This window comes from Culex pipiens, chromosome 3, assembly GCF_016801865.2.
Source record: "Culex pipiens pallens isolate TS chromosome 3, TS_CPP_V2, whole genome shotgun sequence".
Taxonomy (NCBI): Eukaryota; Metazoa; Arthropoda; class Insecta; order Diptera; family Culicidae; genus Culex; species Culex pipiens.
Window position 1 is genome coordinate 82,370,814 of NC_068939.1, and position 27,785 is coordinate 82,398,598.

The 27,785-nt window shown below is 35.4% G+C and overlaps 1 protein-coding gene across 7 annotated transcripts in view; it reads right to left on the reverse strand.

The window, feature by feature from the left end:
• The window catches only part of LOC120421337 (protein GDAP2 homolog), a 150,600-nt gene that overhangs the window by 56,779 nt on the left and 66,036 nt on the right, over nucleotides 1-27,785 (reverse strand). For 4 of the 7 annotated variants that reach the window (XM_039584512.2, XM_039584510.2, XM_039584515.2 and 1 more), the window contains exons 3-9: nucleotides 27,502-27,686; nucleotides 23,115-23,257; nucleotides 22,919-23,051; nucleotides 22,710-22,819; nucleotides 22,402-22,647; nucleotides 11,237-11,361; nucleotides 5,656-5,753 (exon numbers count right to left, since the gene is read on the reverse strand). In XM_039584512.2, the coding sequence (XP_039440446.1) occupies nucleotides 5,656-5,753; nucleotides 11,237-11,361; nucleotides 22,402-22,647; nucleotides 22,710-22,819; nucleotides 22,919-23,051; nucleotides 23,115-23,257; nucleotides 27,502-27,686 (1,040 nt within the window). Of the gene's footprint in view, nucleotides 1-5,655; nucleotides 5,754-11,236; nucleotides 11,362-11,462; nucleotides 11,727-22,401; nucleotides 22,648-22,709; nucleotides 22,820-22,918; nucleotides 23,052-23,114; nucleotides 23,258-27,501; nucleotides 27,687-27,785 lie in introns of those variants that run through there. The other 3 variants (XM_039584511.2, XM_039584516.2, XM_039584518.2) reach the window with 3 other exon arrangements.

The window sequence follows — 27,785 nt, forward strand, 5'->3', positions numbered from 1 at the left end:
TGGAAGTTTACCAGTAACACGCAATTGAATCGGTCTCGAAGTCGGGGAAAGCCCTCTGACGTCATCGAAGACCTGCACCATTGTGCGTGGAGACGTTCTAATGATCGTCTAATAACCGGTTGAGGCGGTGATGGGTGGTGGACATCCCTATTAAAAAGTCGTTCAACTCGGTTAAAACGTAGAAAGATGGTAATAACCTGGTCACGTGGGACCTTGATTGTTCTTTTTTTTTCTTATCGGGAACACGAAGATTGCTGCTGGGCTTGACCTTACTTTATTGCGTTATTTTTCTGCTTTTGAAAGACGTTATTCAAAGTTTTAAGGTTAGACAAAGAAAAAACTCACAAACTCTAAATTTGACTTGATATTGTTTCAGGAGTAATTAACTCCCACAAAAGGAAAACAAAGTGGCACTGACCTTACAATTTACAAGCCTTGACATAAACCTTCTCGACAAAAAAAATCCCGTGTACAAACACGAGTAATTCGTGATGATAATATGGGTGGAAGTGGATGAAAAAATAACTCAAAAGCAGTTCACCTTGCGAGACATAATCATCAGCGCTTCTGCACAAAATAAGAAAAAGTGAAACATAATAAATCAACGAAGGGAGAGAGAGCAGGGCGTCATCTTGCACGGACAATGGGAAGTGCATGCAAGCAAGCCCATGAATCATATTACACGGCGAATGTGTTTCGTGATACGAAGCAAGGTGTGTGTGTGTGTGTTTGCGGTATCAACTGTCAGGGAATGGATACACACTGGACTGGACAGGTTTATGCGCACTTGAGGAGAACATAATCGGATTGTGGCCAGAGAGATGGTTCAGCGTCCGAAATTGATGAAATTAAATTTAGATGATAATAATTGTAACGCATTCTTTATTACTTTTAAAGATATGCATATTTGAATAAATAATAAAAATAAAAATTATTACAATAATGTATCGTTGCAGGTTAGAACAACGTAGGGCCTCATCCTTACTGTAGGGCAACTCGACTCGATTGTTTAAATTTCAATTGTTGTATGAAATTGTCTGATTCGGAAAAAAATAAGTATTTTTTCTTCAACAAGTACCGTAAACCGGGGTGACATTGATAGCCGGAGTGACTTTGAAAGGTGTTAGAGAAGTGTTCAAAGTACTTCAAGAAGAAGTTTTCATACAATTTTGAAATGTTTAAAAAGTTACTGTACTGTAATTAAGAAAATGTTAATCAATAGCATTATTTTAATATTTTCAAAGTGTCATGATTTTCTCGATGAAAATGATTTCGAATAGGAAAACGGTATGCATTTTCGGATTCTTTGGAAAATTTCTAGAAGAAGGTAAAATAAGTTTGGAAATAATAAATATCATTTATTTTTGAAACACAATTAAAAAAAACTCTCCAAGTTTATGTCATTTTCAGTAGAATCAATTTTATATAAAATGTGAAAACTTTTGATTCGTGCTTCGATATGAATCGATAATTTTATCAACAAAACTAGTTTGGACGATTTTTTAGAAAAATTCTGACTTTTTAACAATTTTACCTATATATTATACGTTGTTTGTTTTCAGGCTTATAAACTGAGTAAACTTAATAAAAACATTGATTTTTTTTTTCTTAAAAACTATACCAGCAACCTTAGTGATGCTAAATTTGAGGTAAAAATTAAATTTGAACACTTTAAATCTGACTTAAACAAGAAAAACTATGACAACCGTCTCCGTGGCTTAATGGTTACGGCTTCTGTCTCCCAAGCAGAAGGTTCAGGGATCAAATCCCGGTCGGTACCTTTGAAATTTGGAATCAGGAATTTGAATATGAATAAAAACTAAAATGAATCAGGTGGGATTCGAACTCACACCTTTGGATTGGTGGTGGTCTGAGACGCTAAGCAGTCGGCCATCAGAAGGTTTACACTCTAGCAGTGAATTGATCCGTAGTGTTGAAACATGTTATTCTCTCCTTCTCATATTATTAAATACGCGCTGATCCCTGATTTGCCTGAGGGGATTGGAAGTCTAAATATAGATCGAGTTTCCTTCAGATGCTTGCTTCTATGTTTAGGCGGGGCCGAACAATGCCCAGCGACCTCGGAATTGGACCGCAAGGAGCTCTGTCATTCTGAAATGGGTCGTTGGAAGCAGCGCGAGGGCTGTCACCACCTAATACCCGGGACTGAGATAAGCTGTATCAGCATTCGGCATATACACAGTCTGATACAAATTATACTTTCCCATAATTTCGCTACCGGTTAGCGGGTATTGGATTGGACCACACACACACACACTTAAACAAGAAAAACTATGACTATCAAAGTCACCCCGGAATAAAAAAAAAATACATTTATTATTTTTTAACAAAATTTAAAAAAAAAACTTTTTTGCAAAAAAAACGTCCATGGACCTAGTGTGGCATACCCCAGTTTATGTTTAAAAAATAATAATGTTGAGAGAAACCTTAACAGTTGTAAAATATTTCGAAAATAAATTATAATCCTATCAAAGTTACCCCGGTTTACGGTACGTCAAGAACTCTTTGTATTCTAAAGTTATTTCGAGTCAATTCCACCCAACATTCTAGAACATTGCATATTTGTTTAACCCACACGCTGACAAAATACAGGCCTAGAATCAAGTCTCCCTACTCTCCTTTATACTAAAAGAACAAAGGACATATGTTTATTAAATATTTTTGATATTATCAGAGGAGTCATGAATAAATATTTAAAAAAAACTTGTGTGAGTTATTTTGATAAAAATCAATTTATCTTTCAAACATTTCCTCAGGTAAATATGTATACAGATATATATATTTCATTTTTTTCATCAGATTTTTCAATTTCATTATATTTTAAGAGCTGTTTATGTTTGCAAAATCGCTAAAACTAAGAAAAAATATTTAAATAAGTTTTACCGAGCTGGTAAGCGTTTGGATGAATGCAGAAATTATTTATTTTCAATTTCCAACAATTTCAAATAACCTTTAAGAAGTTGTGCATGTTTCAAAGTGCACAGTAACTTTTAGAAAATAATTTAAAAAAATACATTTTTGGAAAAATAGGTGATTGATCAAATGTTAATTTTAAATGGATCTGCTCTAGCATTTTCTGCTTGTTTTTTCAATGTATTTCTACCACTTCAATCCAGCTTTCCATTTACTATCGAAAGCCTTCAAAATTCTGACAAAACGTAATTTTCATCGATTTTTTTAAACTCTTACATTTGCGTTACTAAACTGTATTTTTTTGGAAAATGCAATTATATGAAAAATTAAATGTTCTTTCATAATCCGAAATAACCCATTTTAAAATTTCGTGTCTTTTGTAACTTTGCAGGGTTATTTTTTAGAGTGTAACAATGTTATACAAAGTAGTAGAGCTGACAACTAACAAAACAATCCAAGAGGTTTGCTTGTAATGGTGATGGTTACAAGCAAATCCCTTATGTTTTTACATTGCAATTTAGGTATTTTTTTCATAACAACTGTGTAAAACATAGTTACACTCTGAAAAGAAATCCTGCAAAATAACAAAAACATCCAAATAAAAAATAAAAAAATATATTTTTGAAATGGGAAATTACCCTTCTTGGTTGTTGCAGATCCTAAATGTACATTAAATTTCCCATCTAATTACATGTTCAAAAAAATCAGAAGAGTTACAAAAAAAAGCAGAGTTTCTAAATCCAATTTTGTGTTTTTTTTCGGTAAAAATACGTTTAATCCAAATTTTGATTTTTTTTATTTCGAATTCGACATCATTTCAGGATACAAATCATCATCCATCAATTATCAATTTAACGGTCAATTTGAATGATCAGAAACATTTTACACATTTTACCCAGTGCTCACGTCTACAACTAGATGGCACTAGTAGCAATGATTGATTAATTTTTGATTAATTTTTACGTCTGTTTGTTTGTGACTTTATTATGAATTTCGAGTACACAATAAAATTTTGTGTAAAATTTGGAAGGTGTAAAATTTTAAGGTATATTATTACTATAAAAGTGGCAAAACACTAAAATAGTGTTAAATTCACACATTCTTGGAGGTAAAATTACACATTTTTTCAGACTTAAAAGATGTACCCAATCCCAAATGTAATGTTACCATGATTTTTTTTGCTGTGCTGCAAAGTATTGAAAAAAAGATTGTTTTATCGAATGTTGAAAAAGGTGAGGCGTCGAACCACCCTTACGTTACGAAATATCGGAAATGAACCAAAATTAACACATAAGACAAATTGGTACGAAAGTCGAATTGGAGTCAGGACAAAATTTTCCGGTTTCGCCTGAATTAACAGAGTTAGTCCCGCAAAAACAAAACTTCAATCATATAAGAGCAAATGAAACATTTCCTGCCATCATCACCACTCATCTGCGTCCTTGGCAGTGTAATTAAATAAATCGATCCGCGCGAGAAAAGCTCCAGTAGCAGCTACTGTCGACCACATCATAATGCATACATCTGTCATCTATGAGCTCGTATACTTTTGTACAAACAGCCCGACCAGGACATCATCCGGTACTGAGGGGGCATCCTTAAACCACGTGGTCACTTTCAAATGGGCTTGTCTCAATTGTAATAAAATTACAGGAAAATTTCACTAAGTTTTGCCAAATTTTGAGCTACGTAGTTTGTGGACAGCCCCCAAGTGGAGCCCTTTCCAAAAAGGACCGAACAACTTCTCTCTCTATACACTAGAATAGACTATGTGTGTGTGAATGATGTGCAATTGTACTAAACGTCGAGAGCACTTCAGTGCACACACATCATATCGGAGTACACCGGGTAGTTGTCTTTTGTTTGCCATTTTTGGTTTTGTGAGGCTTATGCTGTTATGTTGACCTAATTAAGTCATGAGAACCGGCGGTCGATAAAGTTTGCCGAAGAGGAAGTGTCCCAACGAGGCTTCTCTTTTAATATCAGAAATGAGTATTGCTATGTCAGCGTGCAAACTTTTGTACTGTAAGTTTTGACAGTTACATTCATACCAATTTCAGGCGGAAACATAAAAATAGATTTTTTGTAACAAATTCCTTCAATATTCCTGTTATCAACACGAATTCACACATTCTGACTCACTTTCACTGGTCAGAGCAAACCTAACCTCCAAAGCATGATTCAATCACTTAAGTGACAGGCGATAATTGCAAATAACTCGTTCCCAGAGGAAGCCGCCATGCCGGTTTTGTTTACATGGCGGGGCATAAGAGACTATGGACTAGTAAGTTGGTGGGCTTCTACCGTGGAACAAAAACAGAACATAACTGGTTTTACGCAGGTATAAAGTGTAAACCAAAACAGGGAAGTAGGTAAGTTACAAAGTGGGATTCTGGCTGCGCGTACTAATCTAAATAAATGGCTATGGGTAAAAGGGAGTAATGCGTAATGTAGGCATAACTTGGGTACAACCGGTACTTGGTCGACTGACAGCAGTCTATAGTAAACAAGACTAATTGGAAGGTTCTGGGATTGGGTTTGCTGCTCAAATGTATGCAAAACTTACTTAATGCGGGAAGTATAATGTTGCGTAGCTTTCGCTTTTTGTCTAGCAAAAAGCAATACTCTACGCAGAAGTATATGTTTCAAAAAAAACAAAATCAAAACAAAAAGGGTTCTATCGGATTGAGGTAGAAAAACAGTAAAAGATCCTCCACTTACCTTTCTTGGTGTTCTATTCCTTCCAGACCATCGTCCACGACGCTCTCGTACACCATTCGGGGTCGATCGCCCAACAATCGCTGGCGGTCGAGATCGCCCTGGGGATAGCAAAAAAGTTGATTTTAGACTAAATGTTTTGCTGATAATATCTAAAGATATGATTGCTTTGAAAACGTTTGTAGATTTGACCTAACCTAAGCTACGCTGAGAAAAAAAGCAAGGGACATTTGTTCACAAATAAATTGAATATTTTTTGCTTTTCAACGATTCCAAGTCAAAACACAGAATAAAGATCAAAAGTACTCCGATTTGGCTCAAATTTGGCATGGGAGTTTTGGGCCCAAATAATTAAAACAGATTTTTTTTTGTTTTGCGATTAGTGTTATCAAAAAAAATTATTTTTAACGATTTTTCAAAAAAACACATTTAAGAAACATCATATCTCCGGGATGGCTCAACAAATTTTAGCTCGCCAACCAATTCTAGCTCGCCGCCTTTTAATGAAAAATTCACTTAAAGATCAAATTGAAACTTTGTTTTCTGATTTGAAGGTCTCGGGACAAAAGAGCTCAAAGCTGAAAATAAGTTTCTATGATTTTTTAGGATGTTATAAGTAACATATCCAATCCTTATCCATTAACAGGATTCTGAGATCCCGAGCAGACGGAAATAACGTGTGAATAACATTTTTTGATATTTGAAAATACTAGGCCAATACCATTTTATGTTATTTATAACAAGTTTTGTTATTCGCCGTTATGATTTTTTTGTTATTGGATTGTTATTGTAATAACAAGCTAATAACATGTTTAGTTATTCTTCGAACAAATCTTTGTTATTATTTCTTGTTATTTTAACAACTAATCCGATCATCCCAATAACATTTGGAGGTATTCTTCCATAACAAAAAATGTTATTCCCAAGTTGTTTTGGCTTTCAACCAATATCAGACCAATAACAAATTTTGTTATGATAACATAAACTGTTATAAAACTCTTATGCAATAATGGATTTGGCAAGAATATTTCATAACACTCTTTGTTATTTTAACAATATTTGTTATTGAAATGGCATGAATTTTGTTATTACCGTCTTCCCGGGATACGATCTTTTGAAAAAAAGAATATCAAAACTTTTTTAATTAAACAAAGTGACATATTTCTCCTCCATCACGATGAGTTCCCACTGGGAACTTCCCAGTGCATTTTGCTGGAGACGCATGGTGCTTTCTGAATGTTGAATCGTTTAACTGTTGCAGAGCAAGAGAAATATAAAAAATATATGATTAACTGCTATTTGGGTCTAAATGGAACTTATAGAGCGAGTGGGGAAGGCTCGGTTGCAATTTTTTGAACATGGGACAATTATACGTAGAACGGCCTATGATATTGGCATGAATCGCAAAAAAAAAAACTAACTGAAAACGTTAATTCATCCATTCAAAATCGTATGTAGGATGTTTTTACTAAGTAGTCTTAATTAACAAGCCTTTTAGCCATACATCCTAACCAAAAATCATTATTTTCTGAGTTCAATATCCCACTTTTCATAAGATTTTTCGAGTTCAGGTAGGGGAGAGTGGGGAGACTTGATCCCCGGGGAGACTTGATCCCAAGCCTGTATCTCGTCAGCATGTGGGTAAAACAATTAGCTTTGTTCTAGAAAGTTGTGCGAAATTGACTAAAACTCATTGTAGAAAACAAAGAAAAAAATTTGAAATTGTTTAGATTGAGTTACACACATATTTCTAAAAAGTGCTGCAAAAAACTTCCAAGATATCTTTTTTCTTTGTTTTGATAAGTATAGAAAACACTCAAAAATTATTCAAAAAAATATTTTTTATACATGAATTGTTTGATAAACTTATCAACTCTAAAACCCTTACGCACTTGATGTTAAATTTATCGTCATACTATTTTTACAATCAATTGTTTAAAAAAGTGCGTTTAGGGAGACTTGATCCCTGCATTAATACAATCACTGGAATCAGACTCAAGATTAAATAATTTGGCTGGGTTTTCGTACATAGTTTCCTTTAGTATAGTTGTACATAACTAACTGCAGTTTGAACCATTTTTCAAAAGTTTTGTAAACAAAAATTACCAGCTTTTGTAAACATGCTCAAATTTGGTCTAAAAAAGAAAATTTTAAGTATTTAAATATTTTACATGCTAAACTTGTTATATTTTGAACACAAACGTACAGGTTTAATGTGAAATTGCTGTATCTTATATAAAATTAAAAGTTTGGATGATTAAGAAACATTTTGCTTAAGATTTCTTCAAAATGTTGAAAGGGGGATCAAATTACCCCCAACATTTTGAAAATGCCGGTTTAAAATATTTTTTTAAAACGCTTGGCATTATTCGAAGAGTTTATCTGATGAAATACCTTTATCAGCCAAACATAGTTGAATGTTTAAGCTTTCAATTCATGCAAAAAGATCATAGTTTTGTGAGAAATTGACAGAGTTATGTGCGATACAAAAAAAGGGGATCAAGTCTCCCCACTCTCCCCTACTACAACCATAAAAATTGTTATATGGGTTGAACTGAAAAATTCGTATGAAAAGTGGGATATTGAACTCAGAAAATCATGATTTTTGGTTAGGGTGTAAACGCTGATTCGGCTCAGTCTGGTGTTTTATACTTGATCTGCTCAAGTAAACGTCCAATCGAGCTCAAATTATAACGGAATGCGATTATTCAAATTAGACAAACACTACTGACTTTTTTTTCTGTGCAAGGTTAAGAGAAAAACAATTAAGCCTCCACCATTTTTTAAAGGAACAACAATTCCCCTCGAAGACAGAAAAAATCAAATAATATGTTGTCCGATATATTTAAAATAAAATATAATTCTAGAATAACTGCGTTGTTGACCATATTCCCCGGAACCGGATCTGGGTTGGCCAGTGGCTACCAAAGTATTCTAGAAGACCAGTTTTGAGTTGGTGCTGCAAAATCATGTATTTTAAAAACCATAATTTTAGATTCACAACGAGAAAGTTCTATTTCCACTTCCACAGGTTCAAAATTTCAATGTTTTTCACATTTACTTTCTTTGAAAACTTTTTTTTACGAAACTTCTACTCTTACTATTTCTTAACATTCCAACTCCTAAGGCTCAGAAAAAGTTGGAATGGTAATTTCAACTCGCTGGTTCTCGGGCATAGCTAAACCAATCGGGACGATTCTTTTTTCCAGTGATTTGTAAGGATGTCAAGATGATCCTAGAACTTTGCAGAACTCGATTTGATCAAAACTGTTATATTTGAGACCGAAAACATCGTTCCGCCTTTTTTTTTGCGCATGTAAAAAAATCGCTCAAAATTCCGCGGAGGCAGCGCGTTATAAAAGGTGGAACGATGTTTTCGGTCTCAAATATTACAGATTTGATCAAATCGAGTTCTGCAAAGTTCTAGGATCATCTTGACATCCTTACAAATCACTGGAAAAAAGAATCGTCCCGATTGGTTCAGCTATGCCCGAGAACCATCGAGTTGAAATTACCGTTCCAACTTTTTTGGGAGGTTTGGGCGTCCGTGTAAGTTGGACGTGTTTTGGGCGATCCAGTGTTAAGAAAAGTTCACATGTAAATGTTTGTTTAACTTGGTTTACTACTTTAGCTGAAATGCATTTAAAATTGAGTTTCTGTTCAATGATTCTTTCTAATCTCTGCAATTTATTTTATTTAGTGTTGTACAATTTTAATTTAATTTGAAAATTTCATTTCTCCTATGAAAATTATTAAACTTATATAACTTTTTTTCAAGCAATTGACATTGAGTTCTTTTGATTATGCTAAATATTTTTAGGTAACGTCAACTGGGGCGAATCGGGAAACATGCACTATTTTGATGCCTGTTCTATCTAGAGGTGGGCAAAACAAGAGCGAGCCGCTCAAAAAACTGGAGCATCAAAAAGAGCTAACAAACCATGGCTCACAAAAAAGAGCCACGGTTCTTTCTGTTACTCCGATATTTTGAAAGACTCGTTTGCACACCGTTCCAAGATGGTATGATTTTCGAACTTGTGTCTACTTTTAAGATTTTAAAAATAATTCATTGAATTTCCAACAAATTGCAGCATTTAATTTGTTTGAGCATTGAAAATTTCAATCTTTATAAACTAATGCCAAATTTGTTATAATAATCCCACGGTGTACTTTTTCAAGCTATTTCCATGGGCTATTTCCCGACATATTTTGTGGGAGGTCTATTGCAACATTCTCATCAATGCCAATATTTGAACACCACCACGTAAAGTTTTCAATTTCAGTTTCTTAGTTTTCTTTGAAATTACACCAAATGTGAATGATTTTTTGAACAACATTTTGAAAAAATAAATAAATCCTGTTGGCCGATTAAACTTAAGAATTTATAAATTTTTTATGTTTAATCGTAATGTAGAAAAGAGTTCGTAGAGTATTTTCTCAAAATAAAATATCATCTTTTGTTTAATTTTAGCAGAAATAAACGCAATTTCGTAAAACAATAGCAATTTTCTCCAAATTCCAAGATGTAAGTTTAGATGGGACAGAAAATACCTATATTCAAGCTAATCTTCCCGTCGATAGTATTTTTTAAATATAAAAGTCTAATAAAAAAAAACGATAATGAACGGCTCCTAAAAAAGAGCGGTTTTGCCCACCTCTAGTTCTATCTACTACTAATCAAAAATATCAAAATATTGTGCAGCAACAAGGCCCCAATTCGTCTCATGTCTCCCGTTTCGCCGATTAAACGTTCGTTGATTAAACAACCTTTTCATTTTAGACCTATTTTGAATTTGCTTTTATCTTTGTTCACGGTGTGTTTTGTTGAACGAACTGAAGATAAAAAATAATAATTACCTTTCACATGATGGACATTACCAACTCAGATAGTTTTTATGATGGTACTATTTTGTTAAAACATAAAAATTACGTTAAATTTTGACGATTTTCATCGAAATTATTTTAAACCAATCATTTAAAAAAAACGCTGCAAAACTTTTTCATTAAATGTCAAATATTAATCGAACTAGTTAATTTATGGATATCAGCATGAATGCGCCGATTCTCAGCGACTTTTCTATAGAAATATTCTATAAAATCGGGGGAAAAAACTGGAAAACCCAGAGTTGCTCTACACACCCCGACGAAATATTTTGGTTTACCCCGTAAAGTGTCGGGATAGAGCCCTTCTTTCATGGTGCCAAATATCACACCTAATGATTTTTATCTTATTGTACTCGGAAAAATACACCGTGTGTTAAGAAGAATATTTAAGAGTTTTTTGTACGACACTTTTAAAGTGTACGTTTTAAAATTATTTAGCATTTAGTATTTTCAACAACCGAATGCTCAAGCCTCCAAGTTAGTAGCTTCAACTCGCTGATACTCGGTCAACTCGGGACATTGGTTAGTATTTTGTACGGATCTCCTAATGTGCCTAAAACTTTGCAGAACTTGATTTGATCAATCCTATAATTTTAACTCGTTCCAAATTTTTTTGCGCGTTGAAAATTCTTATGTGTACCTAAAAATAAAAATTATTAAGCAAGCAGTAAATCCCACAAAACCACACAATCTCTCTCACCTGCATATGCGTAAACGAGTGCGTTCCTCCGCCCAGGTGGGACGCCAGGCTCAGATTGATGTTGTTGTACTCCACGTCGGAACCCATCTCCAAATCGTGTGGACTAGTGTCGGAATCGTCGTCAGCTGAAAGTGTAACAACAAACAGAACAATGAGAATTCAATACCAGAACGAGATCAGTGTTTGAGTATGTGTGTGAGAGAGAGATACAAATTAAGTAGCCTACACGAGAATTCAAACGAATCGTTTATCATGATCTTCGAAATCACTTTCACTCAGAGAAGATCAACCGCCCTTCTGGGCGTTCAACTGCTGCTAATCCGAACTCGGCCCCTCAAAAAGATAAATCACTGTCAGAGCAAACAGATGAGCAGCATTTTTGTCTGTGATGAGCTTTGTTGGCTTTGGCAAACTGTGATAAGAGAATTGCACTTTCTGGCCAGCATCCGGCTGAGATTGTTGAGGATCGCGCGCGTAGACACTTGATATATCTCGGCCACTCTCGGTTACTGAACAGCAGACAAAAACAAACTGAAGCGCTGAAGCGGCCGAGAACTTGTACTAGTCGTCATATCCAAGTACGATAAGCTGCCAAATGAGAGAGCCATTTCAACTGGATTGAGAGCGCAAGAGAAAGAGAGTGACTATCGCACGCACCCCATCGACAGCTGATACGATCAGTCGCTTAAAGAAATCGATCAGAGAGATAACACCAAAGTCGATCGCAAGTTCAAAGTACTAGTCGCACGTGACAAATCGAAAAACCGTTTCATCAACCAGCAACAATTCCGGCATTTTGTCAAACCCGGTGACCCGAAGCGATTATTTCAAGTTCATCTTTCAGAACGCGCGATGTCAACGGAATGCTAACTAAGCCACCCAGGAGGGATGTCACATTACGCTACCATCTGGAGTGACACCTATGCCGATGCAACAGGTGGTTTCTAGAGATGGTTGCATGATGGCAGGCGCAACAAAGAAGTGTTAAGAAAGGTTGCGTTGCTGGGAAACATGTTGCGTGACATAATGTGTTTGTAGCAGACACACTTTGTAGAAAAAATATGATCAACATGAAATTATAAAGTTTAATTTTTTTTCAAAGAACATTCCATTTAAAAAATGCAAATCAGTAATTTTCGATGAACTGAAAAAATAAATTTTAAATTAAATTTTAAGATGCAAAATCTATTAGAGTTTCAATTGAGCGTTTTCAAGATGTAATGAAGAATTTAGGAAAATAAATAATTTATTTTTTTACCTTGGCTACACTTTTAATGCGATGGTTTGGGAAAATGTAGTTTAACATGCATCTTGCCCATTTTACTGGATCGAACAGGTCAATTCTTCCCCGGGCTCAAAGAACCGGTCACAGTAGGTCAGAATTGATTGTTTGACTATTTGGACACTGGCAGTAGCCTACTTAGTTCCAGTGACCAATTATATACTGTCTGATCTTGGGAGATCTTAAAACGTCGTATCATGTCAAAAGTGACATTTTTCGTCGATATTTGGCCATAGAGCAATTCCAGCTCAAATCAGGAATTTTTCTGATACTTTTGTACCCGACCCTCTCCGATTTCAATGAAACTTTCTAGACATGTTATCCTAGGCCTATATAAGCCATTTTTGTGTATATGGAGCACATTGCACTCAAAAATAACATTTGAGAAGGGCGTAAGTTATTTAAATATTTTTAAATATTTTGTAATCAAAAAATTACTGTATCTCGAAGCCGTTGCATCGTATCAGGAAGTGTTCGAAGACAAACTTGTAGGAAATTGGACGGGCTTTCTGAAAAAAATACACTGATATAAAAATGCAAGCCACTTCCATGAGATTTTATGATTTTTAAGTTTGAAAATTAAATTTTAGTGTGATTTTTTCGTTAAGTTTTTTTGAGGAAATAGCTTAAAATGTTACAAAAAGACCCACGAAAAATGCAGGATGGTATGTCTTTCCTAAAAAATACAAAAATCATTTACTAAAACAGTTTTTTTTAGAAAAGTGGTCTAAACTTCAAAATTTTCAAAAACCGATTCCCCAGACAATTTTACATAAAAGTCTAAATATTGACCATTATCCTATGTCCAATCCTTGTGAAGATACAGCGGTTTAAAAAATTAAAGCGTTGAAAAAATAGGATTTTTGATGGTTTTTTGCAATTTCAAAATGACAGACTCGATTTTTCAGTCTCGAAATTATTTTTACCGAAAAGCTCGTCCAATTTCCCATTAGTTTGTCTTTTACAGCATTTGAGTTGAATGTATGGGCTTACAGATATATGTTTAATAACATTGATAATAACTGAAAACAGAATATTTTTTTCAGTGTGGTCGAAACCTGGATTGTAAATAAGCTTACGTTAATATTAACCCTCTACAACCCAACCCCGCCTTTAGACGGGCTTCAATTTAAAAAATCGCCAAAAATCTATTTTTCAACCAATTTTTGTTCTTTAAAAAGCATTAGAAAGAAGAACTTTTAAAATTTTAGAAAATTTATGGGTTGGAAGTTTTACTTGTTTTATGTGACTTAGCCAATGTTTTTAAAAATGTAATTTTTTAGGGGTCAATTTTGGCTGTGTTTTTTACTAACATTTCCTATATTTTAAGTAAAAAGAAGTATGCAGTAATTTTTCTAGTGTCCCAGACTATGCCTCTACGCATTTTTTTACAACTCAAATGATAATGGTGCCATTTTATAGCAGAAAGTGTGAAAAACAAGCAAAAAATGAAAAAAGTGACTGTAAAAACATGAAACAATTAGATAGGCAAAATGTAATGATAGGAGGTGAAAGAATAGGCCACAAACTACCAACAATAAACATGAACTAAACAAGATAAATGCAAATTAAAATACTAAAAATGAAACAAGAAAAACATAAAATGAGAGAAGTAAAGTTTTTCGTAGAACAAAAGTTGCTCAAAATGACCTCCTAAAAACGGGAAAAATAAAAAATTTCGAAAAAAAAATTGGGCAGTAGAGGGTTAATCCACCTTTAGGTGGTTCGTGCCTTCCTCTCATTTATAGTGATTCCAACCCCCCTAAAGTGTCCACATGTTTATGGATCTCCCCTTACGTTCGCAGCACCTAAGAGGTCCTTTTAAAAATAAGTGATGAGTAAAAAAACAGACTACCTACAGACCTTTTGTCAAGATTGTACAGACACGGCCTTTGAGGAAAATGGCATCCCTCTACACGGCTTTTTCGTGGCGAACAGACCCGACCAGTTGAGGTTATGTGAATTCAGACCATTTTTTAAACTGCTTGTAATTTAAGATAGGTTAGTCAGATCTTGAAAATTCTTACTCCACCTAAAAGGTCTTCTCATATGCTTTTTAAAAATAAATAACATGTGAGGGTTTCATGAAAAAAACACCCTTTTTACCATAATTTTAATTTATTATGAAAAAGTTTTTTTAACATAACTTTTTAAATACATGACAAAACTGCATGAATTCAAATAGCAACTTAGGGAACGTTAAGACGGATTAAAACCATTCCGGCCAAAATCGGTTGAGCCTGTGACGAGATATTCCAGTGACATTGATTTGGTACACATGTCTACATACAGCCAAACACACAGACATTTGCTCAGCTGGTGATTCTGAGTCGATATGTACAAATGAAGGTAGGTCTGGGAGGTCTAACTAAAAAGTTCATTTTCCGAGTGATTTTATAGCCTTTCCTCTGTAAGGTGAGGAAGGCAAAAATTCTTTTGTGCAAAGTCCATAAGAGAAAAGATGATGACGTTTGTTATACTTAACAAACACTACAAGATGCTTTAACCCGATTTTGGAAACTCGCTTCCGTTTCCCGGATATCGCAATACACACTTGTGACATAGACCAATTTATCATCAAAATGATCGTGCACACTTGTGACACGTCATACATGTTGTTGGAAAATGAAAAAAAAAACTTCTTGTTTTTCACAAATTTATGTTGATACACATTTTCTGAAGGCAATGCAATCTTTTGTTTTTGAAAATATACTGATTAAGTCGGTTAAACTATTGATTTAAGTCAATTTTAGTTTGTATGGAAATTCTTTGCACACCTGTGACACGTAGTACAATTTTACTTTCGAAACACAATTGTGACACGTGCTTTTCAGATTTTTGATTACATAATTTACTGTATCTTTTAACTGGTGTAACCAAATTAGTTGAAACTTGGAGCGTTTGTTAAGCGATAGTATACGAACCGATTGCTTCAAAAAGTTTGGCTCTACCATTCATAGTTTTGAAAATATTTATCATCAAACTTTAAACATCGATTTTCTCAAAAAGTACTAAACGGTCGTTGTCACAAGATAGCACACAGCTGACGAGCTCTCAAAGTCATTCACAAAATGGTTCCTCGAGTTTAATTATTAACATCACAATTATCTTGTCTTTATTACTATATGCTAAACTTAAACTGCTATAAAAAATAAAATCTAACACAATTAACAGCATCAAAGATTATTGAGATTACGTATGGAAAATTTGATCACTCATATCAGTCATTACAATTTGTTTAAAATATTGACCTTTCTTATTTTGCACCACATGCTCCATTGTCAATTCAAAAGCTCTATTCACTGAAACACTTGAGTCATCGAACAAAACGTAAACAAAATCAAAACAATTTCACAAAGACTTCCCTTTGATCACACAAGCCACCACGAACTTGCCGCGAGGTTCTGGGCTGATAAATGGACGTCGCGCGCGAGCTTCAACTGTGCGAACCTCTGCGAACTAACCTTCGTGGCGTTGATGCCCAAACTGATAAATCGGCAGATAAGAAACTCAAACTCTCTCTTTCTGTGCATATCACAGTGACTAAGTGCAAACCACTAGTTGATGGTACGTTACTATTTCAACTGTAACTGTTGTTACAGTTCTTTGCGCTTCTTTTCGTGACACAAAGGGGATATTCTTTATAGTGGTTGTGGGACTGATAATGGGATTCCATTAGCAGGTGAAGGGTTGAATTTGAAAACTAATTTTAAATTAAGAATAACTGATAAGTTAAAAACTTAAACCTTTATAATTTTAGAAGAAAAACAATACATTTATTGTTAATATCAAGAAATCAGAATCAATATCCGAAAACGGATCTGCTATGAATTCACCCCTGATCATAGGGAACTAGTAAATATAATCGATCAATTTATCAAACGTACATACGAAAAGATAAATCAAACGTAAATAGGATGCGATATGCGTGCACTAGCTAGACCCAAATTTTTGGACTTTCGTTAAGGATAAACATTGTCAGAATTGTCAGTTCCCCACAATATTAATTTTCTTATGTATTTTCAACAAAAATTTAAAAAAGTAGAATTAGAATGCAAAAATCTTTAAATGGTTTCCTGATTTTTAAACATCGTGTTTAATAGACCCTCCAAAAAATAAAAAAGGTAGCAGTCAAGTCGACAAATATAATCTCGGGCTGAAATCCAACAATTCGAACTAATATTCACTTATTGAAACGTAGGAAGAGCAAACACCATAGAACTAAATATTAACCAAACGTCAGATAATTACCCGCGTCCTATCGCCCACCTCCTAATCAACCCGGATCCGTCGTTACCCAAAACAAACCGGAACTTACGCTTAAGGCACAGGTCGTAAAACTCGCTCTCTGTGTCACGTTCTGTCATAATTTGCAGCCACGATAAGTAAACTCACTCCACTCCAAAGATAACAAGCAACACACGACGGAGGCCCAATTTCGTCCACTCTTCGTTTGCATAAACCTCAAACAACTAAGGCCGCCCCTCGAGCTAACCTAGACCCCGACCGCTGGATAACGGAAAATTTTCAACAAAACTGACAGTTAAATCAATTGCATCGGATTGCATGCCGGTTGCTCATAACTGAGCATGCAAAATTGCTTATTAAATCAATATCGTGAAGTATTTAGCAAAGACTCGATCCCAATTTGACATAATGGGATTGCATACTTTTAGGTGTCTCACACAAAATTTACTCTTCAAGTTAGGCAGCAGACACTACCAAACTGTTGAAAAAAAAAATACGCCCTTTTGAAAACTGAGGGACCATCCTTGTCTCAAGGTTGGATTTATTTTGGGGGGCGCGTGGCACGCTTGTTTGTTTGTTATTGTTTTGGAAAGGCTCGCGTGACGCAGCATGACGCGCAGCAATCGTTTTCCTCCAATTTCAAATGAGACTAGAATTGATGTCAAACAAAAGGTGCCATCAATCATGTTTACGGGTGCCGTTATGTTGTTATGGTCTCTTGGCGTATTTTTTTAAAAACGTTCCTTGTTATTTATGAAATTACATTAATTTCTAAAATTAAAAAAATTAATCCTAATTTTCTAAATTTTGTAGCAAAAAATATTTCAAAATGCAGCTATCCCTAGTAACATTTTTAAACTAACAGGTTTTATCATGGTTCTGGAAACCCTCATACGGCCTAAATAGGCTTTTATGGCCTACTTAAAACCTAAAATGTTACTAGGGATGCTACTGAGCAATTCTCCAAAATTCTCGAAGGACAACCGATTATATTCTGTAATTTTTGATTTTCCATAATTTGCGTCATGCATTGTTTCTCCATACAAGTTTCCATACAAAATTTACAGCTGTCCAAACAAAAATGCTACCTTAATATTCTATAATCTGTATCTTGAGAACGGAATTTCTGATAAATTTGGTAGCTTCGACAAAGTTGTAGGAACATGTTACGACAATTTGCGAGAAATGGGCTTACTTTTTGAAATAAATCTACCCATATTTAAAGTTTACACTTTCACACAAAAACACGATTTTCGCAAAGACATTTTTGTTTTATGTTTGTATACGTTCAAGAGGATAAAAAATGACCCAGCAATGGAAAAATATGCTGCCAATTTTTGTTTAAAAATCGTCGCCATCGTGCTAACTTGTCGTACGTGCATTTTGGGCCAAATTTAGGTAAGAACGCCATTTTGTGCAGCTCAAAATGCCTCACCTTTTGATCTTCACAGATCCCCAAAATTCGATTTCAATCCTGAGGTATTCAACGAAATCCGAAAAAAAACTCCGTGAATTTTTGTCACTTAACATGTGAAAGTAGTTTCAATCTTGTCGTGCTATCTTGTCACTCCCTGTAAATTTATGTAAGTGCGACAACGGGCCAGAGGGATTTCAGGTCAGAACGCGTTTGACGCACGTACAAGTTAGACTACCGTAAACATTTCTAATCATAACTCGGGACTCCAGCATCCAACTTCAACCAAACTTCGGAACAATGCACAGAATGGTCAGCCAAACAAAACGTGTTTGTTATTGTTTACATTGTGTGGTCTAGTTTTTGTTTATTCAAGGTCAAACATTAAAACGCGTTTTCTCGGAACCTCGAAATGGCGGATGCGACAAGATAGCACGACAGCGTCGAAATGATATTTTTGAAAAACTTATTCAAAAACGTAAAAAAAATCTTTTCGCTTTTAGACGCAAAATTTAATTTGAAGTTAATAATATTTTTTAAATAAAAAAGAAATTTGTGTGAAAAACTTTGGTTATAATTCAAATTTTGCCTAACTTTCAGATTGTGCTATTTGAGTGAGAAACAAAAAAAAAACGTTATGCCTGTTTCTGTTTTCTTTCTTTGGCAACTCGAGATCCAAACTTCAGAGTTTGTTTAGCAAACTTGTAGCATTTTTTTTGAAACTTTTCGAAAAAAATCAGACTTGGGCAAAATTTTCGAAATAAACGAACTTTATGTGGATTTTTAATAAATCTGCCTTTGTATAAAAAAATGAACGTTATTTAGTTTTCAACCGTTATTTTAAATTTTCTGGTACTCCCTTTTTTTAATAACACATCTGTCATTTTTTAAGTTGGTGTCAGTAAACGTTTCAGTTCTGTCAATGTATGATAGTTTTAGGTTCCCTGCTGGGTGCTGAAAAGACAGAATGCGTAACGTGATTTTCGAAAGCTCCCCACTGCTCCCCACTAATACAGCTGCACTACAGCTGTAAACATAACCAAAGTAAAAGGCTATGTTCAAGCTCAAGCGTGACATATTTTTTGCTGCTGAAGTGAATTGTTTTGATACATTTTGGATCTGCTAATATTAAAGTTTTCGCTGAAAAATTAAGTGCTTCGCGCTTTTGTTCTTACTAGACTAAACGATGGGAGGCCAAAAGAGGCTTTTTTTGTTTTCCATGTGATGACAAAACAAAATTAATTATAGATCGATCACAATACTTGCCACTTCTTGGTAGCATTTTGCAAACAGTAAATTGGTTCCGCTTTGACAGTTCTAAATTGAGGCCGCTTTGCGAACCACTATTCTGCACCCAGGTTCCCTGAATATTCTCTAATCGACAGAATTGAATTTTAGTGAATTCCCGACCAATAAATAAAATTGTAAATTTCGGGTAAAATTGTATGGGGAAACGCATGGTACTTGAGACGATTCCGTAGCATTTATACAAGCAGTTTACAATTGTATTTATTGGTAGGAAATTCAATAAAATTTAGTTATGTCGATAAAAGCGTGACGAAACTGAAGCTTTTACTGACATCAACTTCAAAAATGTCGAGTTGTGTAATTGGCAATATTATCAACAATGTTTTGCCCTTGCTAAGTCATAGCTCACATGTTGTGTTTTATCCTCTTACAAATAAATATAAAAAAAATATATGTCGGAAATTATGTTTGTTACGACAGCTGTCAAAAATGTATGGAAACCAGCGATAGGAGAATCTTCATCAAAAGAAAATTTTCGGACGTTCATCAAGGGAAAAAAATCCAAAGAGAACATGTCTCTCTTCTCTCGAACACGAAAGATTTGCAAAAAGAACCTCAAAAAAATTATCATCTGGATTATCCGGCGGAAAATTAATTTCACTACTACACTTATAGATGTAACCTCACACGTCAAACCTTTACCTGTGACTTATCGTAGATGCACAATGTTTGAACAATGAGATTCACAAAACAATCTTCGACTGATTGATTTTCTTTGAAAACATCGGGAGTGATTATATTTTGTGTGTTTCGTCTCCTCTCTCTTTCGCGGATGAAGATTTGAAAGCGACAAAGAAACTTTTGAGATTTTTTCATCCCTGCAGGGCCTTGAAAAAAACTGGAAGGACATAGGGACGGCCTTAAAAAGTTTTTGGCAAATAAAAAACACAAAACACAACATTAAAAAAAAACTGAGATCTGCGAGAGCGGCTCTACTGCGAAAAAAAATACAATATATCTATTAACTCATGAAATATTGGGCCAACGTCGGCACTTGGGCGTTTGATTACATTCTCTAAAGCGTTTTCAACCCAAATCAAGCAATAATTGCGCAAAACAATTCGTTATAATAGTGAGAATTTGAAAACTTGACAGAATTAGGACCGTGTCCTAAACCTGCTAAACGTACGAGAATTTCCTTTTTTCCCTAAAATTTTAAATTTCTAAAATAAACGTTACTTAATCCACTTTAAGGTGGTTGGTGTCTTATTCACATTAATATTGTTTACCTCCAAATGTTCTCTAAATTTAACCTCATATCGTCGCTGTCGTTCTAACTTGTCAACCAAACCACAACTAACTTGTCGCATGTGCAGTTTGGGCCAAATTGAGTTAAGAACGCCATTTTGTGTAGCTCACAATGCCTCATATTTTGACCATCACAGATCCCCATAATTCAATTTCAATCCTGAGATATTCAATAAAAAACCGAAAAAACTCCGTGAATTTTTGTCACTTTTCATATGAAAGAAGTTTCAATCTTGTCGTGCTATCTTGACACACCCTGAAAATTAATGTATGTGCGACAACTGGCCAAAGGAATTTCAGGTCAGAATGCGTTTGACACCGTAAACATTTGTAATAATAACTCGGGACTTCGGAACCAAATTCAACCAAACTTCAGGACAATGCACAGAACGTTCAGCCAAACAAAACGTGTTAGTTATTGTTTACATTGCGTGCTCTCGCTTTTGATTATTCAAGGTCAAATATTTAAGCGCGTTTTTCTCGGAACGTCGAAAAGTGACGTGCGTTAAAAAGGTCTTTCTATTACCTTTATTAAAAATTTATAATGTAAAGGCATTCTTGCCAAAACCACCCTTTTGCAATCTTCCAGACTTAAGCCAAAATCATTCTTTTACCATGACTTTTGGAGTACTTTACTAAACTTCATAGTTTTTAGTGGCGACTTATGTAACCCCAAGACGAAACAGAGACAGAGACAGAAACGGTCATCCAGTGCCGAGAAAATCGAGTGATAATTTTCGGTGCACACTTCTACATTCCTACACACTAGGGTGGTCCAAATCCGGGCTTTCTCTGGGCTACCCCCTGAAATTATAGATTGACCCATCACTAGGCTAAATTCCAAATTTGAGCTTATTCTGATCACGGGAACCCCTCCCTCTCATCGCTTGAAGTTTGTATAGGAACACACTGTAACTGGAAACAAGCATAACATTGCTTTAAACGTAAATGCCAACCAGAACAAGCTGAGTGCCGTTAAGAAGAGCTCTTAGTGCCGATGCATGTCTGGTTTTTACCTGTGGAGGGCGCAATAGGCGTCCATTCTTTATTAATTCTCAGAGGTAGAACCTTCATTAAATATTGAACAACTTTCCCGTAGACACCATATTTTTAGGATTTTTTGCTTAAAAGATATTAGCTTCCGAAACGGACCGTTTTTGCGCAGACGGCTCTAAGGGGCTACCTAGAAACAATTATTTTTAAATGCACGTGCCTGCGCGCTTGCCCTGCCTGCCTGCCTGGCAGTGCGCCTGTTATGTTGCCCCTTTGAGCTGGCTCCGCAAAAAAGGTCCTTTTTGGAAGCTAATAACTTTTTAGCAAAAAATCCCTAAAATATGGTGTCTACGGGAAAGTTGTTCAAAATTTTATGAAGGTTCTACATCTTAAAATTAATAAAGATCGGATGACTACTGCCCCTCCACAGGTAAAAAACTGAAACAGTTGCTTTTCTTAATACATTTTGACGATTTTTCCCATACAAACTTCAAGCGATTAGAGGGAGGTGTTCCCGTGGTCAGAATGACCTCAACTCAGGAATTTAGCCTAGTGATGGGTCAATCTTTGATTTCAGGGGGCAGCAGCTCGTGGCAGCTGGATTTGGACCACCCTTATGTCTTTTGTGTGTCAAAGTGCCATCAATAAGGCATCCATCTCATTTCCACCTACCTTCGATCATGACGGCGTGCTGTGGGTTGTGAATGATGCGGATCTGGCGATCGGCTAGCTGCGGTTCACCATACGCCCCGCCGACGTCCTTCGGCAGCTGCCACAGGGCACTTTGTTCCTCGAGCGGGTCGCGGGGGAAGTACAACGGCGCTAGTACCTCGTAGATGCCGCCGCGCTGCTCATTCGGGTCAAGGCAAACTATCACAATCTCGGCACGGTATTGCTCCAGAAAACGACGGATTGTTCCTAAAACGAGAAATTGTGGTAAGTTCTAACATTGCGAGCATTGAAGTAACTGATGTTCATACTTAGCGCTATGTGTGCAGCAGTGTCTGGTGGGAAATTTCTCTGCACTGAGCTAATATCACATAAAGCAATGGTTCTTAATCCTAGCTCCTTCGCTTTGTACAAAACGTTTCTGAAATAAAAAAAAGTCTTAGTTGTTAAACTGAAGCGTTTTCACAAATAATGAGAAAATGAGCCTAAAAGCCTAATAGTTAAGCCGAAATCAACTCACCGATAACAGGAATGTAGCGTACTCTCGGACGCGGTATGATACTTCTCGCTGTAGATAGGACCAACGGTGTGGATGATGTACTTAGCAGGTAGAAAGAACCCTGGTGTTACGCAAACTTCACCGGTTTTGCATCCTAAAATGACAAAGATTTGTTTTAAATTTATAATTTAAATAAAGTAACTTGTGTAGTACTCACTTCCGACGTCATGCACCACGGCAGAGGTGAGGGCGGTCCCGGCGCGGCCAAAAATCTTCTTCGAAACTCGATTCTTCTCGGTCAGTGTCTCATCGGTGGTATTGGTAATGGCGTCGACGGCCAGCAGCGAAATGTCACCTTCCCTGTAGGCGCGAGGCAATGCAATGAACGAAGGAAAATGGATTAGAGCCGAAAATGGAAAAACAAACAACATTTGAAAGGCTTCCCCTCCCAGGAATGTTGAAAAGGAGGGATGATATCCAATTATAGGCATATTTTGGAAATTGTGACATAAGTTGCACACTTTCTTTTTTGTGTAACTAAATATAATTTGCAAGGAATGCCCATTTTAACCCAAGTCCCCACTGTAGACAGCAATAAGTCACTTCTTCTGAGTACCAGCTCACCAGTGCCAAGTGGACACAATCTCGGTTTGGTCTGGTACCTTCGCGCGACTAAACATGCACCGGTTCAAGTGATAAGTTCTCGATAAAAACAAGCCAACCGTCAGACAACGCTGTGACGCAAAACTGTAGTTGCTCTGGCACGCGCAAGTCCGACATGCTAATGGTTCAATGTGCGTCAATGGCTTAAGAATGGTGTTACGAATGCAATTTCTGATCTACCGTTACAATTGGTGATCATACTTTTACTTTCATCTCGATGAGATCTTTGTTGAAGCTTATTTGTGTTGAAAACAAGCTTATTTTGTCATCACAACTTTATACAGGTCACTCATTTGGCCTTTACAACATCGATAATGAGCAACATTTATTTTCCTCCTGAAAGGTGTGCTGCACTTTAGTGCATAATATACACGCGACACCCTCTCTCTCGCTCGCACACTTGCGTTGATAATCGATAATTCAACTTTTACCCGTGCTCACGTGCAGTGTAAAGATTTAGTGGTTAAAAGATATAGTTATAAATAATCAATAAACATGGGACAGCAATCCATGCCAGATTCGGTTTATAAAAATATATCTTCTAGCCTGAAACACATCTGGAAAATGGCTAGGCAGAGTTGGAAATTAATTATCAGTTTGAAATATTGTTTTTTGGGAGTTGAAGTTACAAATGTTTCATTTTTCAAATGTTGATGAGTAAGAATATCAAAGCAAGTTGAAGGCAAATTGCATTTTTCAATAGACTGCAATCTATGAGTTCACGAAGCAATATAAATCTGCACGACTGTTTTTAATCTTTGGTCACAAATTATAAAAAAATACCATATTCAAAATGCATTAACTTGACAAATTTATAAAGAACAACTTTGCTATGAAATTTTAACACATCTGAAGCATTTTTGACAACTAGGACTATTTTGGAAATTCTGAGACAACATATAAATATCTTTTTCGTGTTTGCTAGTTTGCCAAACTCACAAACTTGTTTGAGGAAAACTCGCAAACAAAGCATAATGGAAGCATGTTGAGTTGCTGACGTTTCTGCTCTGTCAAAAGTGCGAGTTTGTTTGATAATTTGACATAGTCTAATACCTCCTTAACTTTTTTTGCAGTTTTGCATAAAAGTTACCTTTTGTCTCGGAATTTGAAAAATAGTTTCAGCTGTCAAAATGCTTTGTCAAATCGTCGCCATCGTGCTAACTTGTCGTACGTGCATTTTGGGCCAAATTGAGTTAAGAACGCCATTTTGTGCAGCTCACAATGCCTCATCTTTTGACCTTCACAGATCCCCGAAATTCGATTTCAATCCTGAGATATTCAATGAAAACCAAAAAAGCTCCGAAAATTTTTGTCACTCTACATATAAAAGAAGTTTCAATCCTGTCGTGCTATCTTGTCACTCTCTGAAAATTGATGTAAGTGCGACAAAGGGCAAAGGGATTTCAGGTCAGGATGCGTTTGACGCACGTACAAGTTAGACTACCGTAAACATTTTTAATTATAACTCGGGACTCCAGCAACCAACTTCAACCAAACTTCGGGACAATGCACAGAATGGTCAGCCAAACAAAACGTGTTTGTTATTGTTTACATTGCGTGCTTTCGTTTTTGTTTATTCAAGGTCAAACATTGAAACGCGTTTTTCTCGGAACGTCAAAATGGCGGGTGCGACATGATAGCACGACGACGTCGAAATGTCAAATTGCCCTTTTCTCGAGTTGTTCAATACATGCAAATTTTAGGAAAGCCCGCTAAGTCATAACTTATTCTGATTCTTCTCACAATTCAAATTTCAATAAAACACTTAAACAAAATAACTAATACCGTAAACCGGGGTGACATTGATAGGATTTCAATTTTTTTATGGAACATTTTCCAACTAGTAAGGTTTTTCTCAAGATAATTATTTTTAAAACATGTGCTGGGGTAGGCCACACAAAGTTCATGTACTATTTTTGAAAAAAAGTATTTTCAACAGTGTTTATTAAAATTCTTACGTTTAAAATTTTTAGTCATAATGCCGGGGTGACATTGATAGTCATAGTTTTTTTTTTTGTAAAAATCGGGTTTAATGTGTTCAAACTTGAATAAAAAATAAATATCGCCAAATGTACCATCACTAAGGTTGCTTATATAGTTTTTAAGAAAAAAAATCAATGTTTGCATTTAGTCAACTAAGTTTATAAGCTTTTTAACGCAATACATACAAATTTCAGGTAAAATTGTTGAAAAGTCAGAATTTTGCCCACAATTCGATAAAACTAGTTTTGTTTATAAAATTGTTGGCGGGTGACATTGCATGTTATAAGTTAAGGAAAAGCGTGACAAAGGAGGAGAGGGGGGGGGGGGGGTAATTATTGGCTGATTTATCATGACGTACTTTATGGATGAAGCCCAATTATAATTTGTTTGTGATATCAAATCTAGTTTAAATTTTCAAAACAATCTATTAGTTTCCTATGCAGATAAGACATATTGAAAATTTAATCTAGAAATAATACTACCTTATAAGTACACAGAAAAACTTGGTGGTAATATAACTTCAGTGAATGTTGACAGATTTTGTGTCCAAAAATATGTACATGTTGTTTATGTTGAATTTCTTTAAAAAGAGATAATATTCAACAAACCAAATTCTCAACATTCCAAATTTATTTTTTTTGCCGTGTCAAAAAAAATTTATTGGACCTTTTCAAAAATAAACTTTTTATTGTTGCAAAAAAAAAAACAGTTTTCCTCGTTAATCTGGATTATTATTCACATTATGCTAGAGCAGTGTAAACTCTTTTTAAACACTTATGAATAATTATTTATTGATTTTTTTTTTTGCTTTCTCAGTCAAATAAACAAAGTTCAAACGATTTGTTGTTTGAAAATGCCCGAGCCGAAACGGCGAACATTTTCAAACAACAAATCGTTTGAACTTTGTTTATTTGACTGAGAAAGCAAAAAAAAACAACAAATTCTGCATACCAGTCGAAAACAAACAAACGAATGAAAAATTATCTGAGACTTAGGACAGTAAATATTAGTATTGCTTGAAATTTTGATTTTGATTAAACTTTGTGTGAACTTTTTCAAAGTCAAATGACGACATTTTGCGTCATTAGTTCATCCAAACAATATTTGCAGCTGTCAATACAAAAAGCTTTTAATATATTTAAATATCTGTACCTTGAGAATGGATTTTCTGAGCAATTTGATACCTTCGGAAAAGTTTTAAGTATTGCTTAGTATCTGTGTCCCGCCCGTGTGGATCAATCGGACCGCGCACTGGGTTCACAATCCAGAGGTCGCCGGTTCGAATCCCGCGGTGGGCGCTCTAAAATTCTTTGTGTAAATATGGGTATTCGGCGCCGTCGCTCCGTGCCATACTTTCATACACTTAGGAGCCCAGGGCGGCGAAGTTCTTGTAGATAAAAAGGAAGACACTAGTGGTTGGTACTAGCAATGGTGGCCGACAGCTATAAAGTCAACTTCGTTTTTAGTATCTCTTAGAAATATGTATTCTACACTTTTATTTTTGAAACAATTTTGTTCGATTTGATTTTACACCAAATATTATAATTGCTCAAAAATACTAGACAATTTTGTATTTGACAGTGCTGCTAATTTTCAAAAAATAAATATTTTCGTATACTTTTATTTTTTTTAAATATATTTTTAGATCGAAATGTACTTAAAAATTGCGTTTTTCAGAGAAGTAGAAGTCTAACCAACTGAAAACAATCTAAAATGCATTTTTCTGAATTGATAATCATATTTAGCATGATTGGGCTTGTTTAAAAATGTTTAGAATTTTTATGAAATTCCAATAAACAGCACCGCAAAAAAAATATTTTTCGCAAAAAATATTTTTTTTGTCAATACTTAGATATTTTGGAAACTAATGATGGTAAAATAACTGGACTTTTTTCATTAAAATCTTGAAACCATGGCTCGCAATTTAAATTTTTTAACTTTTAAAATCCCAAACTCACCAGATTACGATCCGCTGGTTGATCTGGTCATCCCACGGGAAGGGGCTCGCGTCGTGGCGTGGCCCTTCGGCGCCGCACTGGATGTGGCTGTGGTAGTCGGCTGTTCGGGGACGGCTGGTGGCACTGCTACTGCTGCTGTCCTCCTTGCTGCCCCACGGCGTCAGCTGCTCTACGGCTACGTACTGCTACCGGAAAAAAAGGTGAGGTTATGTGGTTGGGAATGTTAGTATTGCGATTGTTTTGGTGGTTTAAACAAGTTTGAAAGAGCGTTAGCTATAAATGTT